Source organism: Lynx rufus, unplaced genomic scaffold (assembly GCF_022079265.1).
Source record: "Lynx rufus isolate CCGP_SWC_20201006 ecotype Redwood Valley unplaced genomic scaffold, mLynRuf1.p SCAF_4, whole genome shotgun sequence".
Lineage (NCBI taxonomy): Eukaryota > Metazoa > Chordata > Mammalia > Carnivora > Felidae > Lynx > Lynx rufus.
Genome location: NW_025814856.1, coordinates 77,853,903 through 77,880,689, shown reverse-complemented (window position 1 = coordinate 77,880,689; position 26,787 = coordinate 77,853,903). Strand labels below are relative to the sequence as shown.

General features: G+C 38.3%; 2 protein-coding genes across 3 annotated transcripts in view; both read left to right on the top strand.

The window, feature by feature from the left end:
- The first annotated feature begins 3 nt into the window (after positions 1 to 3).
- On the top strand, positions 4 to 16,905 carry DUS4L (dihydrouridine synthase 4 like). Its single transcript, XM_047095450.1, has 7 exons — positions 4 to 173; positions 4,960 to 5,096; positions 9,569 to 9,690; positions 12,834 to 12,951; positions 14,248 to 14,370; positions 15,147 to 15,373; positions 16,169 to 16,905. The coding sequence occupies exons 2-7, from the start codon at positions 4,981 to 4,983 to the stop codon at positions 16,414 to 16,416; spliced, it is 954 nt and encodes a 317-aa protein (XP_046951406.1). The 5' UTR covers positions 4 to 173; positions 4,960 to 4,980; the 3' UTR covers positions 16,417 to 16,905.
- A 2,550-nt stretch (positions 16,906 to 19,455) lies between these two features.
- Positions 19,456 to 26,787, top strand: part of BCAP29 (B cell receptor associated protein 29) — a 53,850-nt gene continuing 46,518 nt past the window's right edge. Inside the window, exons 1-3 of one of the 2 annotated variants that reach the window (XM_047095451.1) lie at positions 19,456 to 19,510; positions 19,957 to 20,065; positions 23,658 to 23,758. In XM_047095451.1, the coding sequence (XP_046951407.1) occupies positions 19,974 to 20,065; positions 23,658 to 23,758 (193 nt within the window). In that variant the 5' untranslated portion in view covers positions 19,456 to 19,510; positions 19,957 to 19,973. Of the gene's footprint in view, positions 19,511 to 19,815; positions 19,833 to 19,956; positions 20,066 to 23,657; positions 23,759 to 26,787 lie in introns of those variants that run through there. The other variant, XM_047095452.1, reaches the window with a different exon arrangement.

Sequence of the window (26,787 nt, the reverse complement as noted above, 5' to 3'; positions counted from 1 at the left end):
ATCAGCTAAGCGGCCGCAGCTGGACGAACACCGGCTGGGAGCAGCGTGGGTCCCGGAGCTGGCGGGCACCCAAGGCCCGGCGCGCGAGGGAAGCCGAGGCCGCGGGGTTGGCGCCGCGCGCCTTCTCTCGTCGCACTCCTGGGGCTGGCATCGTTTCCCCGGTTGAAGAAAAGGTGGGCTCCGGAACCTTGCTGTAGCGTATGCAAGTATTTAACCTAACAACCGGGGCCTCTCGGTGGAGGCTGGACAGAAGAGCGGAGGTTTCTGGGAGTTTCTCTTGCACTCCACAAGCACAGCTGGGGGAGTTAGTAACTCCCAGCCTTATGTGTCACACGGCTTGGCGCGCTGTCCTGGGGTAACGGCTGGAGGGAAAGCTTAGGAAGGAAGCTTGCCTGAAATGAGTAGTGAGGAGTTAGGAAGAGCCAAAGGTCGGTGAAGAAGGAAGACTGAGCCAAGAAAAGACAGACTCCGTTTCTGCCCTCCCGTGAACTTAAGCTTTTTCTTCCTCTTCCTCTCCGTTTCAGCCACATGCTATGAGTGATACCAAACTTTTTCCTGTTGCAGACTGATGGATTTTCCAAATCTTAACTATCAGTATTGAAGTTGTCAGATTAAGTTAATTACCGTTATCTTCTCTGCTAATATATCTGCATTATTCATTTAGATTTCTCCCAAGATGAATACTGATAATAGGCTAACCACACTTGTGCAAGAAGGTTATGCATTTCTACATAAAAAGACTAATATAACTTTGTACACAGGGAACCAGTTTTTCCTTATTCCAGAGCTACATGATTCTCTCGATTCTAACAGTATTTCAGAAAGGTGCTATAACAATACTTTGTGCATTTAATACTCATAACCACTCAGGTGAGCAAGTCTCTTAATATACTGCCTTATGTTTTCTCTTTGTCTCAGGTTTTTCCCTGATGTTTTTCGTCTCAGTCACGTCTGACTAGAATTGTTGGTTCTGAATGGAGGTCACATGAATTGTCAAGGGCGGGGTGCTCAGACTCACATTAAATTTCATTATCCATAATACACAAAATTTTTAAGTATTCTTTAATGTTGATGAATAAGTATTCTCTTTGAATTATGAGTTCTTTTTCTTTCCTTGGCTTTTACGTTGGAAGATTCTAGAAAAGTTACATAATACTCGTTCATTAAGGGAAGAGTTTTGAGTCCCACCTATACACACCTGCATGAGTTTTCAAACAAGACCCAATTCCTATCCTGTCCCAAAGGAGCTCATAAGTAAAGCAGAAACCCCTGTGAACAATTGTACCGGGTGCTTTGTAGTTTATGGATTTGTTTATTGAGCTAACTACACATTGAAATCACCTGGAGAGCTTTAAAAACCCACTTGTACCTGCATCCTAAGCCCAGAGATTCACATCTAATTGATCTGGGGTATGGTATGAGCATCCTGATTCTTAAAAGCTCCCCAGATAGGAGCATCTGGGTGGCTCACTTGGTTAAGCTTCTGACTTCAGGTCTGGTCATGATCTTACAGTTCATGAGTTCAAGCCCTACTCCGGCTCTGTGCTGACAGCTCAGTGCCTGGAGCCTGCTTCGGATTCTGTGTCTCTCCCTCTGCCCCTCCCCTGCTTGTCCCCTCTCTCTCCCTCTCTCTCTCTCTTTCTCAAAAATAAATAAACATTAAAGAAATTTTTTAAAAACCTCCCCAGATTACTCTAATGTACAACCAAGGTTGAAAACTACTGGTTTATTCATTCAGCAAGTAGTGAAGGAGGTCTTTGTGCCATGTGCTAGAACTACCAAGTATGAGTGAGAATGAAATTGTTCTTGCTAAAGTCACTAATGACTTTAGCTCCTATTAGATGGTTTTTAGGCTTTACTTTTCTGTGATGTTTAAGATGCTTATCCCCACCCTCCTTAATACTCTCCCCTCTCTTCAGTTTTTGAATATCACTCTTCAGGTTTATTCTTGCCAGCTCCAGAATTCATCTCTCTGTCTCCTTTTGCATTATTCTTTTTCTCTTTTACTTAAATGTTGGTGCTTCTAAGGATTTCTTGCAAGATACGACACCCTCAAGTATTTTGTCTATGTTTTTAGTTTTAACTTATCACCTAAAGGTTTACGACCCTCAGTCTATATCCCTAGCTTTTTCCTGAGCTATATCTGTATAAAGTTTTGAGGCATCCCCATCTGGAAATCCCATGAGCACCTCAAGTTCAGTGTGCCCAAATATGAACTCGTGTTTCCCTGCTAAAACCTATTCCTCCTTCTGGTTTTCTGTCTCATTAATTGGAATTGCCATCCATCTAGCCTCAAAAGCCAAATTGTACACATTATCCTAGAATTCTCTCATACTATGTAACATTCACTGTCCTGAAGTGATTTCCACCTCCTAACTATCTTGCCAGTTTATTTTTATTTCTAAATAGCTCCTGAGTGTGTTCTCTTTTCTTATTCCTAGAGTCCCAGGTCAGACATTCATTATGCATTTGGCCTGGCTTACTACAATAGCCTCCTTTCTCATATTTTGCCAAAAGCCCTACCCCATCCAGTGAAATCTTTCTAAATCAGAAATCATGTCATTTTCCTGTTAAAATGTTTCATTGACAAATAATACAAGGAGAGACGTACAGCCTGTAAAAAAATAATTGCTGTGTATGGAAGTATCTCATGCACATATTAACATGTTGAGCACATACGAAAAATCACCCGTGGAGGTGGAAAAATGGTTTAGAAACGACCCTACAGTATAAAATCTAAAAAAATATTAATATAAGGGAATATAAGGCCCATGATTATCTAAACCTCACTTCCTCTCTAGTCTGATCAAATAACACGACTACTAATGGTTCACTGAAAACATCAAGCATTTTCAAGCCTCTGTGGTTCTATGTGTGTTGCTCTCTATAACAGGACAATCCCCCATCTCCCACATATGTCAGCTCAAGTTTTCCCTCTGCCACTGTTGGTGACTCCCCTGCTTTCTCTAGACAATTATTCCCACAACAGTTAAATTGTGTCTAAGCGTATGTATCAGAACTGTTATTTTGTGTAAGTATGTCATACATTTTTAAGGACACGGGAAATGTATTTTCATTTATTTTCCCAGCATGTAGCAGGAGCTTAATACTTGTTAAATGAATCAATACATGTCCATGCCCTCAAAAACTGGAGAAGAAACTGACGTGTTAATACTATGCTCTATAAAAGTAATTACAAGTGCTGGGGCCCCTGGGTGGCTCAGTTGGTTAAGGATCCAACTCTTGATTTTGGCTCAGGTCATGGTCTCACAGTTCATGAAATGAATCCCCAGGTCAGACTCTGCACTGACAGCATAGTGCCTGCTTGAGATTCTCTCTCTCCATCTCACTCTGCCCCTCGCTCATGCTCTCTCTCTCTCTTTCAAAATAAATAAAAAGTAATTACAAGTGCCTATGATAACAGGAGAGCCTAGGGTGCAGTGGGTAAGTAAGATCAACTCTATCTGGGATTCAGAGGAGATTATCAGAGTTATCAAGATGGGAGACTATAAGTACACAGACTGGGCAGTGAAGATATGCTCAAGATTTAATTGAAAGTACTACTTGGTTGACACACTTGTGGGAGATGAAGAAGCAAAGGATGATAAGCCCCAGGTTTCTGACTTGAATGAGCAGGGGTGGCATAACCTGGATATGAAATGCAAGAGAGAAGATGTTCATAAAAAGGAACTGCCTTTTTGTTGCTTATGTTTTACCTGTGTGTGTGGGCCTACATTGTTCTAATCATAATTTTTATTTTTAAAAAAGAGATAAGCTAGTAACTTTGTTAAGTCAGACTGAGCAGTGATCAGTAAGTTTATTTTAACTATACATTCTACCTCAAATTGAGGGGCACCTCGGTGGCTCAGTCAGTTGAGCATCTGACTTTGGTTCAGATCATGATCTCGCAGTTTGTGGGTTCAAGCCCTGCATTGGACTCTGTGCTGACAGCTCAGAGCCTGGAGCCTGCTTCAGATTCAGTGTCTCCCTTGCTCTCTGCCCTTCCCCCCCACCTCCTGCTCTCTCTCTCTCTCTCTCTCTCTCTCTCACAAAAATAAATACACATTAAAAAAAAACTGAAATTATTTAGATTATAACAATATTTTCTGGATTAGCTATATTTTCTGGTTGAACAATTAGACCTTCCTAAAGTTTGCCCATATCTGTTGCTAAGTAATTAAGGCCAGAAACTGAAATATGGAAAGCAGCCAACACTATATAATGATAGGATTTTAGATATAACAACTTTAGAAACACTTATGAACTACCTAATTTAATCACTTGTACCTCTTTGGGTATAAAAGTGATTTACTATGGAATTATCTGATTATAATTGAAATTTTGGCTAGATGATACCACACTTAATTTTTTTTTAGTAAAGGTTGGTTTGCCTTCTGATTCAGAATAGGATTTGTGAATAAGAATAAACCTCAAACAGACCAGTAAATCTTTTGAAACACTACTTAAAGTTGTTCAGTTAATGCCATTTAGCTTTCCCGTATAAAACAAGGTATTCCAAAGTCCCAGGCATATACATATGAAATTATTCAAATTAAATTTTTTTCTGGTTTGTAATACCAAACAAAGCAACATGGGAAATTTAAAATGGTACATGAAAAACCATGGTATTTTTCCACATCTTGAGCATTTATTAATTTGAGCAGAAAATGTTACTTTAGTGTGTTAAGTATAGAACTTGAAATTGTTAGTGTTTGACACGAACAAGCATAATTTGTACTGGATATATAAACGTGATGATTTCATAGTGTACTAAAAACTGTCAGTGACTTACAGAGACAGGATTCTGTAGTATCCTATTTGATAGTGTGAAAAGAAGCTAAAAAGATTCCTGAGCCCACAAGCCTGACGAAAAATATATATTCTTGGCAATTGAAATTGTTAAAATGATGGGAATTCATCTAATGAAAGTAATTTTTCTCTATGCAAACTGTCTTTCAGATTTGAGACAAATCTATATTCATGAAGAGTGACTGCATACGAAACACAATATGTCAAGAAAGAAAAAGAGATCCAATAGAAATGTTTCATTCTGGGCAGCTGGTGAAAGTCTGTGCTCCAATGGTTCGGTATTCAAAGTAAGTATTATTAAATGGTTAAAGAACTAAGATTTGATTTCCTTCTTATGCTCTGACTTTTAAAGTTAAGACCACCCCACCACATTAGGATCATCAAACACCTAGCTTTGAAATCATGATCTAGGCTTGGGTGCTGGTGTTATCGTTTACCTGTTATGTGTGGGGCCCCAAGTAAACAATTAACCCCTTCAAACCTCACTTTTTATATCTATAGATAAAGATAGTGCTTGTAACTCCCACCTATAAACATATAGTGAATATTAGATAAAAGAATATTAAGTAAATATAAACATTCATACAGAGGTTTTTGTTTGAATATAAGACTTTATGTCTGAGACAAATCCCTACAACTACATTGCTGGGGGTCATGGGGTAACTATATGTTTAGTTTTTTAAGAAACTGCCAAATTTTCCAGAGTGTCTATCCTGTTTCACACTTCCATCAACAGCGTATGAGGGATCTAGTTTTTCCTCATCCTCACCAACTTTTAATAATCCTCACCATACTTTTTATTTTAGCCATATGATAGGTGTGTAGTGATATCTCACTATGGTTTTAATATCCATTTCCCTTACAGGTAGTGATGTTGAAAATGTTTTCCTGTGTCGACTTACCATCTGTATATTGCTAAAGAAATGTTTCTTTATGTCTTTGGCCAATAGTCTAATAGGATTGTTTGCTTTTTTACTACTGAGTCAGTCTTTAAAATTTTTTTCAATTGTGGTAAATTCAACTTAAAATTTACCATTTTAAACATTTATAAGTTTACAATTCAGTGATATTAAATGCATACACATTGTCATAAAACTCTTCATTTAAAAAAACTGAAACTCTACATCCAGTAAACAATAGCTCTTTATTTCCCCCACCCGCCCCCCCCCATCCCCTGGCAACCATCATTCTACTTTATCTCTCTTTGAATTTGACTACTCTAGGTACCTCATATAAGTGGAATCATACAATAGTTCTTTTTCTGAGACTGGCTTATCTCACTTAGCATAATATCCTAAAGTTTCATCCATGTTGGCATATATCAGAATTTCGTTCTTTTTTTAAGGATGAATGCAGTTCCATTGTATGCATATACTACATTTTATTTTTTTTATTTATTTTTTTTTTAAATTTTTTTTTTTTTTCAACGTTTATTTATTTTGGGACAGAGAGAGACAGAGCATGAACGGCGGAGGGGCAGAGAGAGAGGGAGACACAGAATCGGAAACAGGCTCCAGGCTCTGAGCCATCAGCCCAGAGCCCGACGCGGGGCTCGAACTCCCGGACCGCGAGATCGTGACCTGGCTGAAGTCGGACGCTTAACCGACTGCGCCACCCAGGCGCCCCTATACTACATTTTATATATGCATTGATGCATGCTTGGGTTGCTTCCATCTTTTGGCTATTGCAAATAATATTGCTGTGAACATGGATGTATAAATATGTCTTTCAGTTCTTTTGGGTATATGCCCAGAAGAGAGTGCTGGATCATATGACAATTCTATTTTCAGTTTTTTAAGGAACTGCTGTATTGTTTTTCATTTTTACATTCCCACCAGCAGTATATAAGAATTCTGATTCCTCAACATCCTCACCAATTCTTATATCATTTATTTTTTTTTTACTGTAGCCATCCTAATGGATGTGAAGTATCCTACCGTAGTTTTATATTTCCCTAATGATGTTTAGCACTTTTTCACGTGATTATTGGCCATATATATATATATATATATATATATATATATATATCTTCTTCGGAGAAATGTCTACTCAAGCCTTTTGTCCATTTTTATATCTGGTTTTTGTTGTTGAGTTTTTGTTTACTACTGAGGTTTGAGAGTTATCTATATATTCTAGATACTGTTACTGTGTCAGATATGTGATTTGCAAATATTTTCTTCCAGTATGTAGCTTGTCTTTTCATCCTCTTAACAGAGTCTTTTGCAGAGCAAAAGTTTTTTTTTTAATAATTTAGTCTAATTTATCAGTTTTTCCTTTTGACAATTGTGCTTTTGATGTCAAATGTAAGAAAACTTTGTGTAGCTCTTGATCCTAAAGATTTTCTCCTAGTTTTTCTCCCCAGAGTCTTGTTTTTTTGTTTTACATTTAAGTCCATAATTGATTTTTACTTAATTTTTTATAAGTGTGAGGCTTAGGTTTAGGGTTGTTTTGTTGAGTTTTTTGGGGTATTTTTTGTTTTGTTTCTTTACCTGTGGATGTCTAATTGCTTCAGCAACATTTGGTGAAAGGCTTTCTTTCCAGTATTAAATTTTTTTTGCATCTTTGTCAAAAATCATTTGGGCAGGAGCATCTGGGTGGCTCAGTCATTTGAGCCTCCTTCTCTTGATTTTGGCTCAGGTCATCATCCCAGGGTTGTGAAATCAAGCCCCGTGTCCGCTTCCACGCTGAGCATGACATACAGCCTGCTTAGGATTCTCTCTCTCTCTCCTCTCTTGCTCTCTCAAATTTGAAAAAAAAAAAAAGTCATGTGTTTTTTATCTGCATTCCCTATTCTATTCTATGATCTATGTGTCTGTTTCTCCACCAATACTACACAATCTTGATTACTGTAGCCATTTAATTAATAAAAGTTGGGTAGACTGATTCCTCCCATTTATATGTCTTCCTCAATATTGTTTTAGCTATTCTAGTTCCTTTGCCTTTCCAAATAAATTTCAATATGATCTTGTCTTTATCTACAAAATATCTTGCTGGAATTCCCAGAAGAATTTTTTTTAATTTTTTTTCTTGTTTATTTATTTTTGAGAGAAAGACCGAGCATGAGCAGGGGAGGGGCAGAGAGAGAGAGAGAGAGGGAGACACAGAATCCAAAGCAGGCTCCAGGCTCTGAGCTGTCAGCACAGAGCCCAATACGGGACTTGAACTCACAAACTATGAAATTACGACCTGAGCCAAAGTCAGATGCTTAATCGACTGAGCCACCCAGGTGCCCCTGCCTTGTTCTTGATCAAGAGGATATTTGTTCTATTTTTCACCTTTAAGTATGCTAGCAGTAGGAGGTTTTGTGGATGCTCTTTATCAAGTTGAGAAAGTGCCTTTCTATTCCTGTTTTCCTGAGGGTTTTTATTTAATCATGAATATTATTTTGTCAAATGCTTTTTCTGCATTGATTGATATAATCATGTGATTTTTCTTTTAGCCTTTTAATGTGGTAGATTATATAGATTGATTCTGAATATTGAACCTTCTGTTTTAACTTTTTTTTTTCCCCGACATCACTATAGCAGGAAAGGAATAAGAAAGCACTACCTCATTACTGTGGTATGAAAGTAGAAGTCCAGATTCCCTATTTGGTCTCCTTTGACACTCTGGGGACAAAGTGTCATTATTGCTGAGGTTGAGGGGTGGTGTCAGAGTTCCAGCTCACCGTGAAGAGGGGAGCTTGATAACTGCTCTGCTACGTTGAAAGGCATAGCCCCTTCACTAAGCATCCTTTGATACTACTTGAGACTGGGAAGGGAGAAAGTTAAAGTTACCTGCCAGAAAGTATTGAAGTCCAGCTCCCTACCTGGCCTTCTCTGACACACTATGGAAGGAGGGGTGTTGGAGCATCTTACTGCACAGCCTTGGAGAGGTAAAAGTCTAAGCTCTCCACTCAACCTTTGCTTCTAGAGGTGGGGCCACGGCTTTGTCTCTGGTGTTTGGCTGGAGTAGAGCCATCATTCTCTAAAATTGTTGTCTTGCTAGGCTTCCCCATTTCCTAGTCCTTTGGTTAGAGAGAGCTGACTTTTGTGGGGCTCTTTTTGTCTGCACTCGTTGGTATTTCCAGGTTGCCAGCTTCTTCAAGTCCAAATCTGGGATATTTGAGGCCAAAAGGAAACCCAGAGAACTTACCACTGTTTTCCTCAGGTCCCATGGTTATTAGCCTGTCTGCTGTCTTCTCTCCACCTCTCGGAGTTTTCTAATATTTGTTTTATATATAATATACTGAGCAGTGTTAAAAAAAATTTCAACTGAGTAAATTTGAAGCTCTCACTGGCTTTATTAAGCAGTTCATGAATCAGACAGCATCCTGCTTAACAAGTAGGAGGTACTCCGTGGAGTTGTACTAAATGGGAGGTTTTTACGGGAAGGAGGGTGGAACAAGAAGTTATTAGCAAAAGAAGAGAAAGGATTGGTTCAGGCCAATCTTTGGGGAAGGGAACAACAGCATTGTTTGTTTGTTTGTTTGTTTATCATAGAGATTACCTTACTATTGCTGATCAAGCAATTTCAGGTTAACTTTTAAAAGATCACATTCCTGGGATAGGTTGAAACTGTAAGTTTTGGTTTGCTGTCATGGGGGGCAAATGACTCCAACTTCAGCTTTCTTTTTCACAGCAAGAATGGGGAAAAGTATATTCTATCCTTTAAAGGCAGAACTTTCTTCTAATAAATATTTAATAATTAAATTAAATTTGGGCGTACATATGATTATGGTGTTTTCAAAATGCCTAATTATAGTCTTGTATGCTCACAGGTTGGCTTTTAGAACACTAGTAAGAAGATACAGTTGTGATCTGTGTTATACACCAATGATAGTTGCTGCTGATTTTGTCAAATCTATAAAAGCCAGAGACAGCGAATTTACTACAAACCAAGGTATGTGGGGGCGCCTGGGTGGTTCAGTCGGTTAAGCGTCCGACTTCAGCTTAGGTCACAATCTCGCGGTCCGTGAGTTTGAGCCCCCGCGTCGGGCTCTGGGCTGATGGCTCAGAGCCTGGAGCCTGCTTCTGGTTCTGTGTCTCCCTCTCTCTCTGCCCCTCCCCTGTTCATACTCTTGTCTCTCTCTGTCTCAAAAATAAATAAACGTTAAAAAAAAAAAATTTAAAAAAAAAAAAAAACAAGGTATGTGAAACCCAGAGTTTGCTGACTTTATAAGACTTAAAAAGTAAAAAATCTTGTCTAATCAGAAACAACACAATTCAGAGATTTTATTTTTAAATCTTTTAGTTTTTTAAGTATGTTTTTATTCAGTGTCTTGTAAACTATGGACAATATATCTAAGTGTGAGGTCAACCTTCCTTAGGGCCCCATTCTCTCAGTTGAGCTATTAGGTTCCTATTTCACTGCCTCCAGTCTTGCCCCATTCCAAACCAACCTCCAAATAGCCCAAAGTGACCTTTGTAGAATGTAAATTTGATCACATCTCTATCCTGCTTAAAATCCTTCTTAGACCTCTCAGTGGCCTAAAGCAGTGGTTCTCAAAGAGTAATGGCCCACACCAGCAGCATCAGCATCATTTGGAAACTTGTTAGAAATAGAAATTTCCGGGGTACCTGGGTGGTTCAGTCTACTGAGCTTTCAGCTCTTGGTGTCAGCTCAGGTCTTGATCTCAGGGTCATGAGTTCAAGCTCCAGCATGGAGCCTACTTAAAGAAAGAGAGAGAGAGAAGAAAAGAAAAAAGAAAAGAAAAGAAAAGGAAGGAAAGAAAGAAGAATAAAGAAAGAAAGAAAAGAAAAGCCCCAGGCCCACTGAATCAGAAATTCTGGGTATGTGGTCCAGCAATCTTTTTTAAAAAGCCCTCCAGGTGATCCTGAGTAAAGATTAACAACCAGTGGCCTAAAGAGTAAAATTCCAGTGCCTGTCAGGGTGTTTGGCTGGCCCTATTGGTAGAGTATGGACTCCTGATCTCAGGGTGGTGAGTCTGAGCCCCAGGTTAGGTGGGTAGAGATTACTTTAAAAAAAAATCCTGACACCTGTGAATAATGTATAACATTCCACATGATCCAGCCTCTGAATACACCTTTGCAGCTTTATGTTCCATTAGTTTCTCTCCACATCCCACCAACTTTATTCTTTAAAAATACTAACTTAAGTCCCTGAATATGCCCCATCCTCTCGTACTTCTCTACCTAGAATATCCTTTTCTCAGCCATGCCTGTCCCCCAGATCCAGAGCTGTCTGGCAAACGACACTACATGCTTCTTAATCCAGCTCTCAAATTTTTGGCCAAGCAGCTTGCCTGATCACCCTCCACTCTTGTCCTCTGTTAAATACAGACTTTGTGTTGTACTTAATCCTACTGTATTACAATTTCCTCTTTGTAGGCCTGTTATCTCATCCACTAGACTATGGGCTCCATGAAGTCTGAAATTATCTCTCATTGATTTGTAGCCTTAGCTTCTAGCCCTGTGTTGAAAATATATTAGACCAATAAACAATTATTAAATTGAAATTCTATAACTCTCTCTGAGTTATAAAAAGAAAAACATCCTATATCCTCAGGGAAAAGCAAATTCGCCTATCTTGTAATAGTCCTGTAAATCAGTGAATTGCCATAGAAATTCCAAATCAGTGGGCGGCGCCTGCGTGGATCAGTCAGTTAGGTCCCCACTCATGCTCTGTCTCTCTCTGTATCTCAAAAATAAATGTTAAAAAAAAAAAAATTCCAAATCAGTGGAACACGGGTGACACTCAGAAATCTGCATTTTGTCAAACACTCAGTGAATCTCATATAGGTAGTCCTCAAAAGAACTTTAGAAAAATTAAAATACATTTATGCAGAGTTTATAACACTAACCCAAAAAAAGATGATAAAAATATGTCCTTTAAAACCTAGGAAAAGATCTAACACGTTTGCTATATTAAAACGTAAACTTTTATATGTAAGAAAGGAGCATGCACGTACTCAGACAAACCAAAACCTGGGGAAGATATTTATAATTTTTACAATAGATACTCATAATTTTAGAGCTGATTTCTTTTGTTTTATAAAAGAATAATTGAAAAATGAGGAACAAAAGGGGCACCTTGGTGGCTCAGTCAGTTCAGTTAAGCATCCAACTTCAGCTCAGGTCATGATCTCATGGTTTGTGAGTTCGAGCCCTGCATCGGACTTGTGCTGACAGCTCAGAGCCTGGAGCCTCCTTTGGATTCTGTGTCTCCCTCTCTCTGTGCCCCTCCCCCACTCATGATGTCTCTCTCTCATAAATAAATAAACCAAAAAAAAATTTTTAAAGAAAATGCGGAACAATGAAAAGAAAAATTACACGTAGAAAAATAGACAAAGACTATATAGAAAGAATCTACAAATAAAAATACACACTGTTGTTTATACAATGTAGACTATGTTTGTAAGGAAACAAGAACTTTCATACATAGCATTGTGCATCTATATTGTTAAACTCTTTTGAAAGAAAACTTTGTAATGTCTATCAAAATGTTAGATGCCTATCCAGCAGTTACATTCATGGGAATTTACCCAATGAATATACTCAGAGTAGCATGTATGTAATAGGTTCTCATCATAGCATTGTTTGCAAAAGCCACAAATGAAAAACAATATAGAAGAACACTGTATGGTTCATCCATACAGAAGAATATGCTACTAAAAAGAAAATAGGTCTAAGTACAGCTCCCAGATACATTAGGGGATTAAAAAAAAGTAGGCATAGAAATGTGTATAGCATGTTCACGTTTGTTTAAATTTTACAGGTATACATAAAATTGTTCTGGAATACAATTAACTAATTCTCACCTTTGGAAATGGGATGTTTGTCAAGAGTGTTATAGTTTTCATTTTATCAAATTTTATACTGTTTGAATTTGTACTAAATGTAAATTACTTTTAATTTAAAATGTTTAAAATTAGTTTAATGCTATCTTGTTTCAACAAATGCTTTTTAGGCTAAATGTAGTTATGTTATTCCGTACAAACATGAAGAGTTTGGTGGTGTGTGTGTGTGTGTGCGTGCGCGTGCACATTTCTGTGAATTTTGATGTTGAGCTATTTGTTTTATCAGGTGATTGCCCATTGATTGTTCAGTTTGCTGCTAATGATGCAAGACTTTTATCTGATGCTGCTCGTATAGTCTGCCCTTACGCGAATGGAATAGACATTAACTGTGGTTGCCCTCAGAGGTAAAGCTCAAAGAAGTTTGAAGAATTTTCAAAAAAAATTAGAAAAAAACTATGTGAACATGGTAAACTATGTCTCCAATTTTCCAAGAATTAGAAAGTAAAGAAAATAGAGTTAAAGCACTTGAGCTCCAAATAAGAAGAAAAAATAAAGGAAGATAATTTAGGAACATATATATGCAAAGGTATTTTCTGATGCCTTAAACAATATATAGACCTTTGATAAGTTTTGTCTCACCTCACACTAGAATTTTTTCTATGTGTAGGTCTGCCTCGAACATCATCCATAAGTAGTTATATAAGACTTGAACATTTATGGTCCTCCCTAACGTGAATTTTTACTGCCACGTCAAACAAGAAACTATGATTCTATGATTTGAGAGATGGCCACTTGTTTTCTCCTAATTAATTTGCTCTATAAGAATACCTTCTTAGGGGCGCCTGGGTGGCGCAGTCGGTTAAGCGTCCGACTTCAGCCAGGTCACGATCTCGCGGTCCGTGAGTTCGAGCCCCGCGTCAGGCTCTGGGCTGATGGCTCAGAGCCTGGAGCCTGTTTCCGATTCTGTGTCTCCCTCTCTCTCTGCCCCTCCCCCGTTCATGCTCTGTCTCTCTCTGTCCCAAAAAAAATAAATAAACATTGAAAAAAAAAAATTTTTTTTAAAAAAGAATACCTTCTTATAATTACCTTTCCTTTCTATACCATAGTTATTTGGTTGAATCTAACTGGGTATTGATGCGATGCTTAATTTGACAACAATATCCCTGTGTTCTTGGCACTGTATTAGACTATCTGTCAATAATTCAAAATGTGTCCAAAGAATAAAATCAAGGTTTTAAGTACATCATAATCCAAACCAGATTAGACATATTTGTATACTCATTAGGAGAGTTAAATAAGCTGTTTAGTGGTACTGGAATGCTGTCAGCCAAAAATATCTTTCTATTATTATGATTAATAAAATGTCTTGTTATGTATAATAAACATCAAATTTGGAATTTTAAAAATCTAAAGTAATTGCAATTAATTACAAATACCTAAGTCTGTTTTGGTTGAATGAATTTTAATTTAATTTTCTCACTTGCCAATGAAAACCATTTTTCCTAAGTACTTTTTGATCTGGGAACATGCTTTCCTTATCTCATATTGATCCACTTTAAAATGTTGGATCTATGAATTATAAAAATCTGATTCCATTCCAGGTTGCTAAGGTAGAGAAATAGATGCATTTACAGTGCTTTTAGAATTCTGTCTTCTCTTCCAGCTATTTACAGTTCATTTGATATGTCTGCTTTATAAAGGTGGGCAATGGCAGAAGGTTATGGAGCTTGCTTAATAAACAAGCCAGAGGTTGTTCGAGATATGGTGAAACAAGTAAGAAATCAAGTGGAAAATCCCAGATTTTCAGTATCTATTAAAATAAGGTAAAGACAATATTTCAAACTATTAACAAGATAGTCCATTACTTAGAAAATAAAAATATATTCCTTTTGTCTAAGAGTATAGGGGTATCCATCCTTAATAAATTGGTAGTTTATGTATGAAAGTGTTGAAACAGGACATTTAGTAAATGAATGTGTACCATAATTTTTATTTATAAAGAGAACAACTTCCTTTTTGTATTTTTTAAGAGAAAATAAAACTTCCCTTTATTATTAAAAACTTTCCCTTAGAAGAAACTGTCAATTTTTTTCACATACTGCTTAATTAATAATGCTAAGAAACATTCCTGGTACCAAGAATAGAAAAAACAGTAATAATATTTGCACGAAAATTTCACAATGAAAAGAAAATAAGGCAGGAATCAGTCTTTTGGTGAAAAGTTAAGAACATTTCATAATAATGTATTCTATTCTCCCACTTGTGGTTTGGAGCATACACAGCAGATATTAGGGTACCATCTTCCAATTCCTCCATGACAGTCTTGGATGACTTTTTCAGTTATCAAAGCTAAAAGGGGGAAGGAGTAGGTAAGGTAAAATTTATTTTTCATCCTATTGTTGCCAATAGTGAAATAGCTAAATTTGAGGTCTAAAGTGGGAACTGATCTCTGAACAAAGCCTTTCTAATAGTAGCAGGTAGTGATAATATAACAAAGCTAACTAAATAATGTATCAGATGAAATCTTTTATCTAGCGTATTAGTTTTAGCATTAAGATTTGTGTTCTGTCAATAGACTGATTTAATTTTGAAATTATAGGATCCATGATGACCTTACAAGAACTGTAGATCTTTGTCGAAAGGCTGAGGCAACAGGAGTTTCTTGGATTACAGTCCATGGAAGAACTGTTGAAGAAAGACATCAGCCAGTTCACTATGAGGCCATTAAAATAATTAAGGAAAATATGTCTATACCTGTAATTGCTAATGGAGATATCAGAAGCTTAAAAGAAGCAGAAAATGTGTGGCATATTACTGGGACAGATGGTAAGAAACAAGTACCTGAGCTTTTTGTCTTTTAATTACCAAAAAAAAAAAAAAAAAAAAAAGTAGGCATAGGAGAGTAATGTTAATGTGAGTTTTCATTATTTGTCTTTAAAATGGAGCCGTAATAGCAGAATCGCACAGCAGAAGCATGCTAGGCCCATAAAATGGAGCCATATTTTCCTGTTGTACTGATTTAAGCTAAATCACTTATTAACTCTTCTACTTAGAAACAGTAGATTGTTTTAACTGGGGTAAATTAAGTCAGTTACTTTTCTGCCACCATCGTATCCAATGAGTGACCAGTTAAGGCTATCTGGAAGATAGCCTTTTAATAAAATAGAACATCTGGAATCGAAATGAGAATTAGTGAACACCAAGTTGTTATAGGAGCCAAAGGCACATACAACGACATAGTTTTATTACCCCCTTAAATTACTGGCATACCAAGGCCTGTGATAACTATTGCTAGATGGGAGAATGCAGATAAACCTAACTTTAAGCATACCCAATTTATGACAATCCGGATTAACCACCCCCCCCAAAAACCCTAGAGACTAATCGTTTAATATAAAAGTCTTAAAAAAGATTTTTTTTATTTCTTATAAGCACGTTCAAACGTTCTTGACTTACAAACATATAAAATTGTTTTATAATTTAATTAGACTAATATATGGGTATTGAGAAACCTTGTAATAATACTTTATTTTTCAGTATTCTCAGTTTGTTTCATTAGGTTTGACCTCATAACCATGAGTTCTTCATGTGTGGACAAATGTGATGTGCTTTAATTCATAGGTGTGATGGTTGCAAGAGGACTCTTAGCAAACCCGGCCATGTTTGCTGGATATGAAGAAACCCCACTGAAATGCATCTGGGACTGGGTTGACATTGCTCTTGAACTTGGAACTCCTTATATGTGTTTCCATCAACATTTAATGTACATGATGGAAAAGATAACCTCAAGGCAGGAAAAAAGAGTATTTAACGCTTTGTCAAGCACATCAGCAGTCTTAGATTACCTTACAGACCATTATGGGATTTGATTGGACTTCCTAAATTGAAATAATTTATATATATTAAAATAATATATACTAAGTCAGTCTTAGACCGCATCCTACGAGAGTGTGATTCAATAGATCTATAGGGTGGAACCAAAACTTAATTTTAAAGAAGACCCCAGGTTCAGACATCCTAGTCACCCTTTCAACCACTGACAAATAATTGCTCTGAATCCTATCATGAATTAAAAAAAAAACTCAGAATTTTTTTCCTACAGGAATTGTGTTTTTAACATTTTTAAATAAATAAAACTTTTTATTTTAATACTAAAAGTATGACTCCTATAGTGTCTATAAATTAATGTGAAGTATATTTTAGTGGAAATAATAAGTGCAAAGAAGTGACAGAACAAATACCAACTTCTATATAAAATGAAAAGAAGTAATAAATTCAGTATAGAATTACTTTCAAATTGGAGGGGCATCTGGGTGGCTCAGTCGATCAAGCGTCCGGCTTCGGCTCAGGTCATGATCTCACAGCTCTTGAGTTTGAGCCCTGCGTAGGGCTCTGTGTTGACAGCTCAGAGCCTGGAGCCTGCTTGGGATTCTGTGTCTCTCTCTTTCTGTCCTCCCTCACTCATGCTCTCTCTCTTTCTCAATAAATAAATATGAAAAAACAATTCAAATTGGAAAATCAAACTGGAACTTCCTAATTCATGAGTGACACACTGGTATTGTTTTTAAATTGTGTAACTGAGTTTAATTACATGTGATGTTTTCTATAATTTAAAACTAAGATCCATGAAACTCTTTAAATGACATTAACTTTGTTACATTTCAAGTCTTCTAGATCCTTAGAAGATAGAGAGCTTGGTAAATACACCTGCACTTAACATGATAAAATTAGTTTTAGTCCCCCACATCTTATGTATAAAAAATTTGGTAACCAATCTGGAAATGATTATATATTTGAAATATTTCTTAGAGAATTTAAAAGTTTTTTAAGTTTATTTGAGAGCATGTGTGTGCACACCCATGGGGGAGGATAGAGAGAGGGAGGGAGAAAATTCCAAGCAGGCTCCTTGCTCTCAGCACAGAGCCCCACACGGGACTCAGTCTCACCAACCCTGACATCAAGACCTGAGCTGAAATCAAGAGTCAACTCTTAACCAACTGAGCCAACCAGATGCCCCAAGAATTTAATTTTTAGTTTAAAAACCTAATTTTCATATGGTTTGGGGGGGGTACTTATTTCTTTATGATGTTATTTTTATACCCCCAGCAGATGATAATAATTTTTATTTTTTTTGTAATAATTTAAAAAATTTTTAATGTTTATTTATTGGGGGCTGGGGGGGCAGAGAGAGGGAGACACAGAATCCAAAGTAGGTTCCAGGCTCTGAGCTGTCAGCACAGAGCCCATACCCGGCTGGAACCCACTAACTGGGAGATCATGACCTGAGCCGACGTTTTAGGATTAACAAACTGAGCCACCCAGGCACCCCTGTAATAGTTTTAATTTTTAAGTTCCATTGTGTGGTAGTGTTACTAATAGAATTTTGTTATTGGTGAATGTGCTACTCTAAGAATTAAGTATCTCAGGTTAAAATAAAAGTTCCGTAATTCAGATATTGGTCTATACAAAAACATGAAAATTTGGTAACTGTGTCTATCTAAGACTGCTTAGTTCAAGACTTTGAGAATATTAAATGAATCCATTTTAAAATAAGCACTGTGTTGCCATATTTTGGGGGGCACATTCTATGCTTTCCTTTTTTCAGTTAACATCTTAAGATAATTGGCTTTTTTATTTGATGTAAGTAGTATATAAGGAAATAGGGAGCTATAGTCTAAGTTAGTAATTTTTATGTTTACAAATTAAAGTTAGTTATACTAGTGGTGTGAGCACAGGAGCATAGAATTAGGTGCACAGGCTTTCAAAGGAACCAGTGTGGAAGAGCATCGAGTTCTAAACACGATTGATGTAAAAAAACAAAACAAAACCCTTCCCTATAGTTAATTTACTGTTCAGTCTTTTTCTTTTCCGTGTGATCAGATATATTTGTGATAAGAAAAAGCACCCACTTAAATGTATTTTTAGGGGCGCCTGGGTGGCCCAGTCGTTGGCTTCCAAGGACTCTCAACTCTCCTCCCCTCCCCACCAAGGTGTGGGCAGTGTGGAGCCTGCTTGGGATTCTCTCTTTGCCCCTCCTCCACTAATGTGTGCAGCCCTCCCTCAAAATAAATAAACATTTAAAAATTTAAAAAGTGTATTTTTATATTCTGTAATTATCTATTTACATCATTTAATAGTCCCAAAATAATTCTGTCCGGAAGGATAATACTGTCAATTCCTGATGTCAATAATGAAAACGGTTAATAATTGTTATTCACGGAATTTGGAAACCTGGAAAATAGTAACTGAAGGAATGCACCCACACACTGTTTTCTATTCCTATCAGTCCCAAATATCTCCCTAGAGTCTCTTCCCAGCCTATGGACAAGAGCAGGAAAATATGTTTCGAAGCTGCATTTTCTTCCACGTTCTCAGAAAAAAATACTCCACAACCACCCAATCCTGGCCCTCCCATTTAACTAGAGCTTAATTCCGGACAATAAAACTGTTTCTACCCCAAAAGAGACAGAACAGGAAAGGAATGCCTTTCAAACACGTTCACTGAATTGCATCACTCCATCAAACCCTGCCGCCCCGGAGCCATTCCTTCGTGGACCCCATGAAGCCCTTTCAGAAAACGTCGATTAACCGCAACCCCTCCCAACCAAACCACACTTTATTAGAAATTTAAGGTCGGCTCTCAAGAAGTTGACTCGGGAACCCCAAGCATGCGCCCGAAAAGTGTGAGTCACCCTCCAACTCCACCATCAATTACAAAACAATTATTGCTAATCGTCGTCCTCGCGCCGCCGGCGACGCCGGGGGGTGCGGGCCCCCAGGTTCGGGGCTGGGGGGCTGGGCTCCGGAGCCGGCCGAGCGGGGGCGGGGGCAGACGAGGAGGGGGTGGGGCGCTCTCCCCGGCCCCGCTCCCCTCCCCCCCAACCTCCGCCCCGCCGCGGCGTCTGACGTCCCGCGCGTCGGTGGCGCGGAGCAGCGCGGGGAGCCAGGCGGGCCGCAGGCGGGGTAAGGCCGGACGGGCTCCCGGGGGGCCGCGGTCCCCGCGGCGGGGAGGAGCGCCAGGCCGCGCGGGGTCGCGCAGCTCCCTCCGCGGTTGGACCACGGGAGCAGGCCGTGCCCGCGGCGCGTTCGCGGAGAAGGAGGGCGCCTAGGCGCGGGCGTTAGTGGAGGGTGGCGTTAGGCTTCTGTCGCTGCGAGGGTGGCGGGCCAGCACGTCCCCTGTCCGTGCAGGCCGGTTCCGCACAGCTCGCAGGGGAAGTGGAGACGCGGACCTCTGGGCCCACTCTTGACCCCTGCCCTGCCCCTCCCACTGGGGGGTTAAGGCCAGGTGCCACGGGTTGGAGGAGGGACCGGCCCCGTCTGCCCCCCTGGACGAAAACATTACGCCCCAGGGCTTTAATCAAGTTTTTCTCTAAAAGGCAGTAAAGTAAAGTAAGTGTTTCTCTATTTAGGTGTGAAGAGGAAAAAAATGACACTCCAGTGGGTGGCAGTTGCAACCTTTCTTTATGCTGAAATAGGACTTATTTTAATCTTCTGTCTTCCTTTTATTCCTCCTCAGAGGTAGGAAACCTGCAAATTGTTGCGATAAGTTACAATAAGTACGATAAGCATATGATTAGCTACTTTAGACTGTTACGAGTGATATGAGAAAAGTTTCCTAAGGATTAAAAAGTTTTGAACACTGATTATATTCAAGGTGCTCTTTAAACTCACAAATTTTAGGTAATATCTAATGATGTTAAAATATCACGTTATATAAATATTATTATGTGTACAAACGAATTAACTTTGTCTCCCCTTGCTTCTAAAAGGAAAAGGGCCCAGTCCTCTTGACTCTCTTGGTTACAGATATAATATAGCAGTGGTTGTGCTTTTAATACCTGTCATCAGACTTAACCTTTTTTTATTGCCCTGACTTGGAACAGTCAACTCAAAAAAGGGAAATGGATAAATGTTTACAGCACCAAATGGGTGCAGAAATGTTTCATTCGGGCAGTGGAACGAACAACAATGTAGAGACTTATGCCAGTAAATGATTCTTCGTTTTGGCCTTATGCAACCCAAAAATAGTTTCATTAATGTTTTACTGCTTTTTTCCGTACACAGAATTAATATATATTTAAAGTGCTGAATATGGAACGTACCATAACCATACATACATTAGCCTTAATTCGTTAGTAAGGAACTTTGAAAGGTCTGTAAGTAGAGTAAAAGTATTTCAATTGAAGCATTGACTGACTTTTCCCCTGCAATCATCCTCCTATTTATTTGGGGGGGGGGGGGGAAGGTTGGAAAGTTGACACACAATGTTACATTAGTTTCAGGTGTACAGAGTAGTGATTTGACTTCTCTATGACTATGCTGTGCTCACCACAAGTGTAGCTACCATATGAGTTCAGTTTTAGATCCAGAAAGTTGATTAGTATGGATGGTGAAATACACTTGTAATAAAAATGTTGCAACACCTTTGTTCATGCTCCTGGCATAAAAGAAAATCTTTCATAAATGAGATCCTAGAGAGAAGTTTAGTGAGAACCCATGACTGGAAGAGACTTATGTAAGTTTTTACTTTGGCTCAGGGTCCAGGTGGTCTTTACAACTCTTAACTTGCTTCTTACCTACCTAGATTTCTACTCCTGTTCTTGCCTATGAGCTATGCCATCACTTTTTTCTTCCTTACTAAAGAAAAAAAAATTGAATCACGCTGTAGGAAGGAGCATTAGAGATCATTATATCCAACCCAAATATTCCTATATAGGGAAAGTAGTCTAAGGTCATCTAGCTGATCTGTGGCTGACTCTAGACAAGAATCTGGCTTTCAGCCTAGTGCTTTTTCTACTCTACTGCTTATCCTGTTGGTTTGAAATCTCTATAACACCCTGTTAGCTTTTTGGTGGTAGGTCCAACAAGAGAGTCCTGTATTCAAAAGAAAGAAAGATGTTATTTATAAATAAGGCTTAAGCATTTCCAAAAATTTGTATTTTTTTTTTTGTCCATTAATGTTTTTTCCATGAAAATGATCCATAGTGGGGCGCCTGGGTGGCTCAGTCAGTTAAGAGTCCGACTTCAGTTCAGGTCATGATCTCAGGGTTTGTGAGTTCCAGCCGCGAGTCGGGCTCTGTGCTGACAGCTCAGAGCCTGAAGCCTGCTTTGGATTCTGTGTCTCCTTCTCTCTCTGCACCCTCCCCACCCCCCCCCCCACTTGTGCTCTGTCTCTCAAAAATAAATAAATGTAAAAAAAAATCCATAGAATATGGATATTTTTCTTCCTGCCAAATATAATTTTTTTCCTGTCTTTTTCAAGTAGCTCTTGGATAGATGTGTATGTAAGTACACAGATTATATACTCATGTACAAATATACATAAGAAAATATATGTGTACACAACTCATTTACAGTATACACACAGTCCTTACTGTGTGTATCCACATCTTTTATGCATGTATCACCATAGTTGTCAAAGAGAAGGATTCAATTTTATTTAATTTAGGCTATCATTTTCTCACTGAACCCACTGGTTAAAGACAAATGCTTAGAAGTCAGACTGCCTGAGTGTGTATTTCAGCTCTGCATGTTACTGTATGACCCTATGCAAATTATTTACCATCTCTGGCCAGTTTCTCCATCTGTCAAATAGAGGTAATACTGGTATCCACCTCATATAGTGGTTGTGGTGATAAAATGAGCTAAAATACATACAAGTGCTTAGAACCATAGTATAGTAAGGACTCAAAATATAATAGCTATTATCAGTTTTCCTTGAAGTGAGTCTCAGTAGAAACTGCTAGTTGCTCCCTGTAGGAGTTCTCTTTTGTGTTCCTTTCTATACTGGCCCCTAAAATGTGAATTTACAGTGGGTCTTAGATGAAGGTATTGCCACTTATGTTCTTTTTCTAAAAATATAAAATTTTTGGTAATGAAAAATTTGAATAGCGTCTCTGGCATTGGAAGCATAGAGACAGAAGGACCTCCTTCACCTATGTCAGTCTCCCTCTCCTTGCAACTTCGAGTTACTACTTAGGGTTGTTCTCGAAAGTTATTAGCCAATAATTTGTCATAATCTTGAAGTAAAACTTTTTTTTAGGTTGTTAGTGTTTGAACCTTATTTAGGTGCTTATTACTTTCATATGTCTCCTTTGGACTTCGTTCATCTGTTATTCATTTAAAATGCCCTTGTACAGGGACACCTGGGGGGCTCAGTCAGCTAAGCATCTGACTCTTGGTTTCGGGAGTTCGAGCCCCACATCAGGCTCTGTGCTGACAGTATGGAATCTGTTAGGGATTCTCTCTCTCTTTCCCTCTCTTTCTCTGCCCCTCCCCTGCTCGAGCTCCCTCCCTGCCTCTCAAAATGAATAAACTTTAAAAAATAAAATAAATAAAATGCCCTGTACAAAGTTTGTTACCTTCCCAATTGTGTGGTGGATTGGTTTCATCTTTGTCATTTATAATCCATACTTTCTTACCTCTGTGTCTTTGTGCCATTCAGTCCATCTAGACTTTTTTCCCACCATTTTGTTTCCCGTGTTCACATCTTGATCATGAGTGGTAATCATGAGTATATACATATGTAAAACTTCATTAATCTATTAATCTATTTCAACTTCTTTGCACTTTATGTATGTAACATCTCAATGACATTTTTAATTCCCTTGTAAAAATAGAGAATTCTTTTACTTGGAGTAGATGTTAAAGTATATTATGTAAAAATAAATAATGCAGAGTTGGACCCCTTCCTCCTGAAATTCTGCTGATTATTAGACCAATAGGCCTTTGTTATTTCTGAGTTATTATCCTGATTAGCGAAAAGATACAAAGTGATAACTTCTATCAGCAGTATAGCATATTACTATAAGAATTCCTTTTTAAGGTTTTGATCATGTATCTTTACTTTAAAAGCTAGCTATTTTCGCTTCAGAAGATTTAAGCCACCAGACAGAAGATAATGTCAGATTATCATTAAACTTGAGTTGTTTCACGAGACACTTATGTCATATGAGAGAATTGGTAAATCTCTGATATGACATGAAAAATTAAATTTCTGTAATTCTTTTTACTCACTATACAGTTACCAAAATGTTAATTGAATATTTGCAAAACATTTCAGAATCTTTTGATTTTTTTTTATACCTAATGTAATTGTATTACTTTACAGATGGCAGAAAATTTTTTCATTTAATGTCTGGGGTAAAATTGCAACTTTCTGGAACAAGGCTTTCCTTACTATTATAGTCCTATTGATTGTTCTATTTCTAGGTAAGTATTGAATTCCTCTTTTGACTAAGCTTAACTCTAAGGGTTTTTTTAGTTAATGAATTCACTGGGTTTTTAATTAACTAAGTTAATGTTGCTATTGATACATAGTGGGTTGTACAGGGGCCATCCTGGGTTAACTGCCATATATGTCACTGTTTTATGAAGAAATGTTTCCCATGTTCCATACCACCAACCTCTGAAATGAATTCCTTCTTATAAAATGAGGAACAGCTGGTGTGAGAAGGTATGAGTAGATGACTGTATCAGGATGTGAATGGGTTCATGCATTATTTCAAAATGTCAGCATTTGTTCCATGGTATGCTATTGTTATCAAGAAAATCTCCAGTCAGGGGCTCCTGGGTGGCTCAGTTGGTTGAGCGTCCAACTTCAGCTCAGGTCATGATCTCATAGTCTGTGAGTTCAAGCCCTGCATCGGGCTCTGTGCTGACAGCTTGGAGCCTGGAGCCTGCTTCGGATTCTTCGTCTCTCTCTCTCTGCCCCTTCCCCACTCGTGCTCTGTCTCTGTCTCTCAAATATAAATAAACGTTAAAAAAAAAAAAAAAAAAGAAAATCTCCAGCCACGTAAGAAGTAACATTAAACAAGTAAAGGACAGGGCCGCGTGGGTGGCTCAGTCGGCTTAGTGTCTGATTTCAGCTCAGGTCATGATCTCACAGTTCCTGAGTTCAAGCCCTGCATCAACCTCTCGGCTCTCAGCACAGAGCCTGCTTCAGATCCTCTGTCTCCCTCTCTCTGCCTCTCTATTTCTCAAAAATAAACATTAAAAAAATTAATAAAAAAAAACAACAACAAAAAACAAGCAAAGGAAAGTAAGGAAAACAGGTCCCAACTCTGCCACCAGCTAACTGTTTGCCTTTTGGCACATCATCTCTCTGAGTCTCGTTTATCCATTTGTAGAACAGAGAGAGAAAAGGCAACTATTTCTGCAGCTCCTACTGGCTCTGGTATCGTGATCTTTTAACTGTAAAGTTATCACAAGAATTTCTACTAAAAGCTGCCACATATCCATATAAGGAAGGAGAATGGTACTCTAAGGTTCTTTTGGTTACATATATCAGAAATGAACAGACCTCACTTGAGCAAGAAAGGGGAACTTAGAATAAAATGCAGGGTTGTTTTAGAGCAGCTTAGGGAAGGAAGGAAGCCAAATTCCAGGGAGGGATTAGACCTAGGAACTCAAGTGTCTCTTTCGTGCCCTGCATTATTCTGTGGGTCTACTTCATTCTTCCTTATCTCCATGGACTCTGATGCTCTATTCCCAAGGCAGAAAGTGGGCACCACATAGCTGCCAAATGTCATCACTCCAGCCATATGCAAGGATTAATTAGCCACTTCTGAGTCTGAATTTCAGTTATAAGGAATAAAGGTAGGAGTCACAAAGCACAAAACCATGACCACTGACTAGACCCTACATCCATGGGTAGGATGGGTAATTAATTCTCAGAGAATAGGGACATCAAGGATGGTCAATGCAGGAGCTTTGACCATAGATGGTAAAGGCAGGTAGATCAGGACTTACCCTTTAAACCTCAGTGTTTCCATCTCAGAATAGGGTAATCACACCTGCTTCACTGAGGTGTTTAAAGGTTTAAATGTATTAGCGTATGTTAAGTACATAGTCCAGTGTTCTTAGCCACTAGAATGACAAAAGTATAATGCAAAACCAGTAGATTGCTCAAGTATAATTTATTACTTTACTTTCAATTTTATCTCACTTTTCCTGTTGGTTGTTTCTCTAATAAGGTAATCATTACCAGGTTTCATGTTCCTAGAGCCTGTATTAACTGAATGTGTTTATGTGTGTTTTAAGGGGTGGGAATAGGCAGAAAGGAAGCAAGAAACCCTGGAATATGTTTAGTGTCAGCAGAAATGCATCCCAGGTTTTGAAAGTTTCCACAAGTGATCCAAACAAGGCTATCTCCACGTGGTTTATAGAAAATTAACTACGTATTACACCCTGCCCCTATCGTCGCCCTTACTTCATTTTTCACACACAGTCTCCTTTTCTACAGGTGATTTTATTCTACAGGTGGGTTTGTAGGACCATTTGTATTTATAAACTTCTTTGATATTATTGATTAATTTTCAGCATTTCTGCATAATAGATCCAGAAATATTATTTTCACTTAAAAGCCAAAGAAGCTTTGAGGCGCCTGGGCAGCTCAATTGGTTGAGCGTCTGATTCTTGATTTCAGCTCAGGTCATGACCTCATGGTTTGTGGGTTCAAGACCCATGTTGGGCTCCACACTGGCAGAGCAGAGCCTGCTTAGGATTCTCCCTATCTTGCTCGTTCTCTTCCCCTCTGCTGCTTGCTCTTTCTTTTTTAAAATAAATAAATAAACTTAAAAAAAAAAGCCAAAGGGGGTGCCTGGGTGGCTCAGTCGGTTAAGCGTCCGACTTAGGCTCAGGTCATGATCTCACAGTTCATGAGTTCAAGCCCCACATCCGGCTCTGTGCTGACAGCTCAAAGCCTGGAGCCTGCTTCAGAGACTGTATCTCCCTCTCTCTCTGCCCCTCCCCTGCTCACACTCTGTCTCTCTCGCTTTCACTTACAAAAATGAATAAACATTAAAAAAATGTTTTTTAATAAAACTATTTTTTATTTAATAAAATACTATTTGTTTGGCGGGTTTTTTAGTTATTTTGTAGTGGTTGTTGGTATGCTCTTTGTATATTATTGCGACAGTCTGAGGAATGAAAAGGGGAAATAGCCATTAAGACCAAGAAAAGAATTGTTTTAAGTTTATTTATTTTGAGAGAGGGAACACACATGGGGAAGGAGCAAAGAGAGAGGGAGAGAGAGAATCCCAAACAGGTTCCATGCCCAGCACAGAACCTGACATAGGGCTCAGTCTCACAAGCCATGAGATCATGATCTGAGCCAAAATCACGGGTCAAATGCTTAACCAAATGAGCCACCCAGGCACCCCAAAACTGCTTTCCATTTTAATAACAATTTTATATTATTAAAAACTAAAAGTAATGTTTTTTTTTTTCTTTTTCTCTAA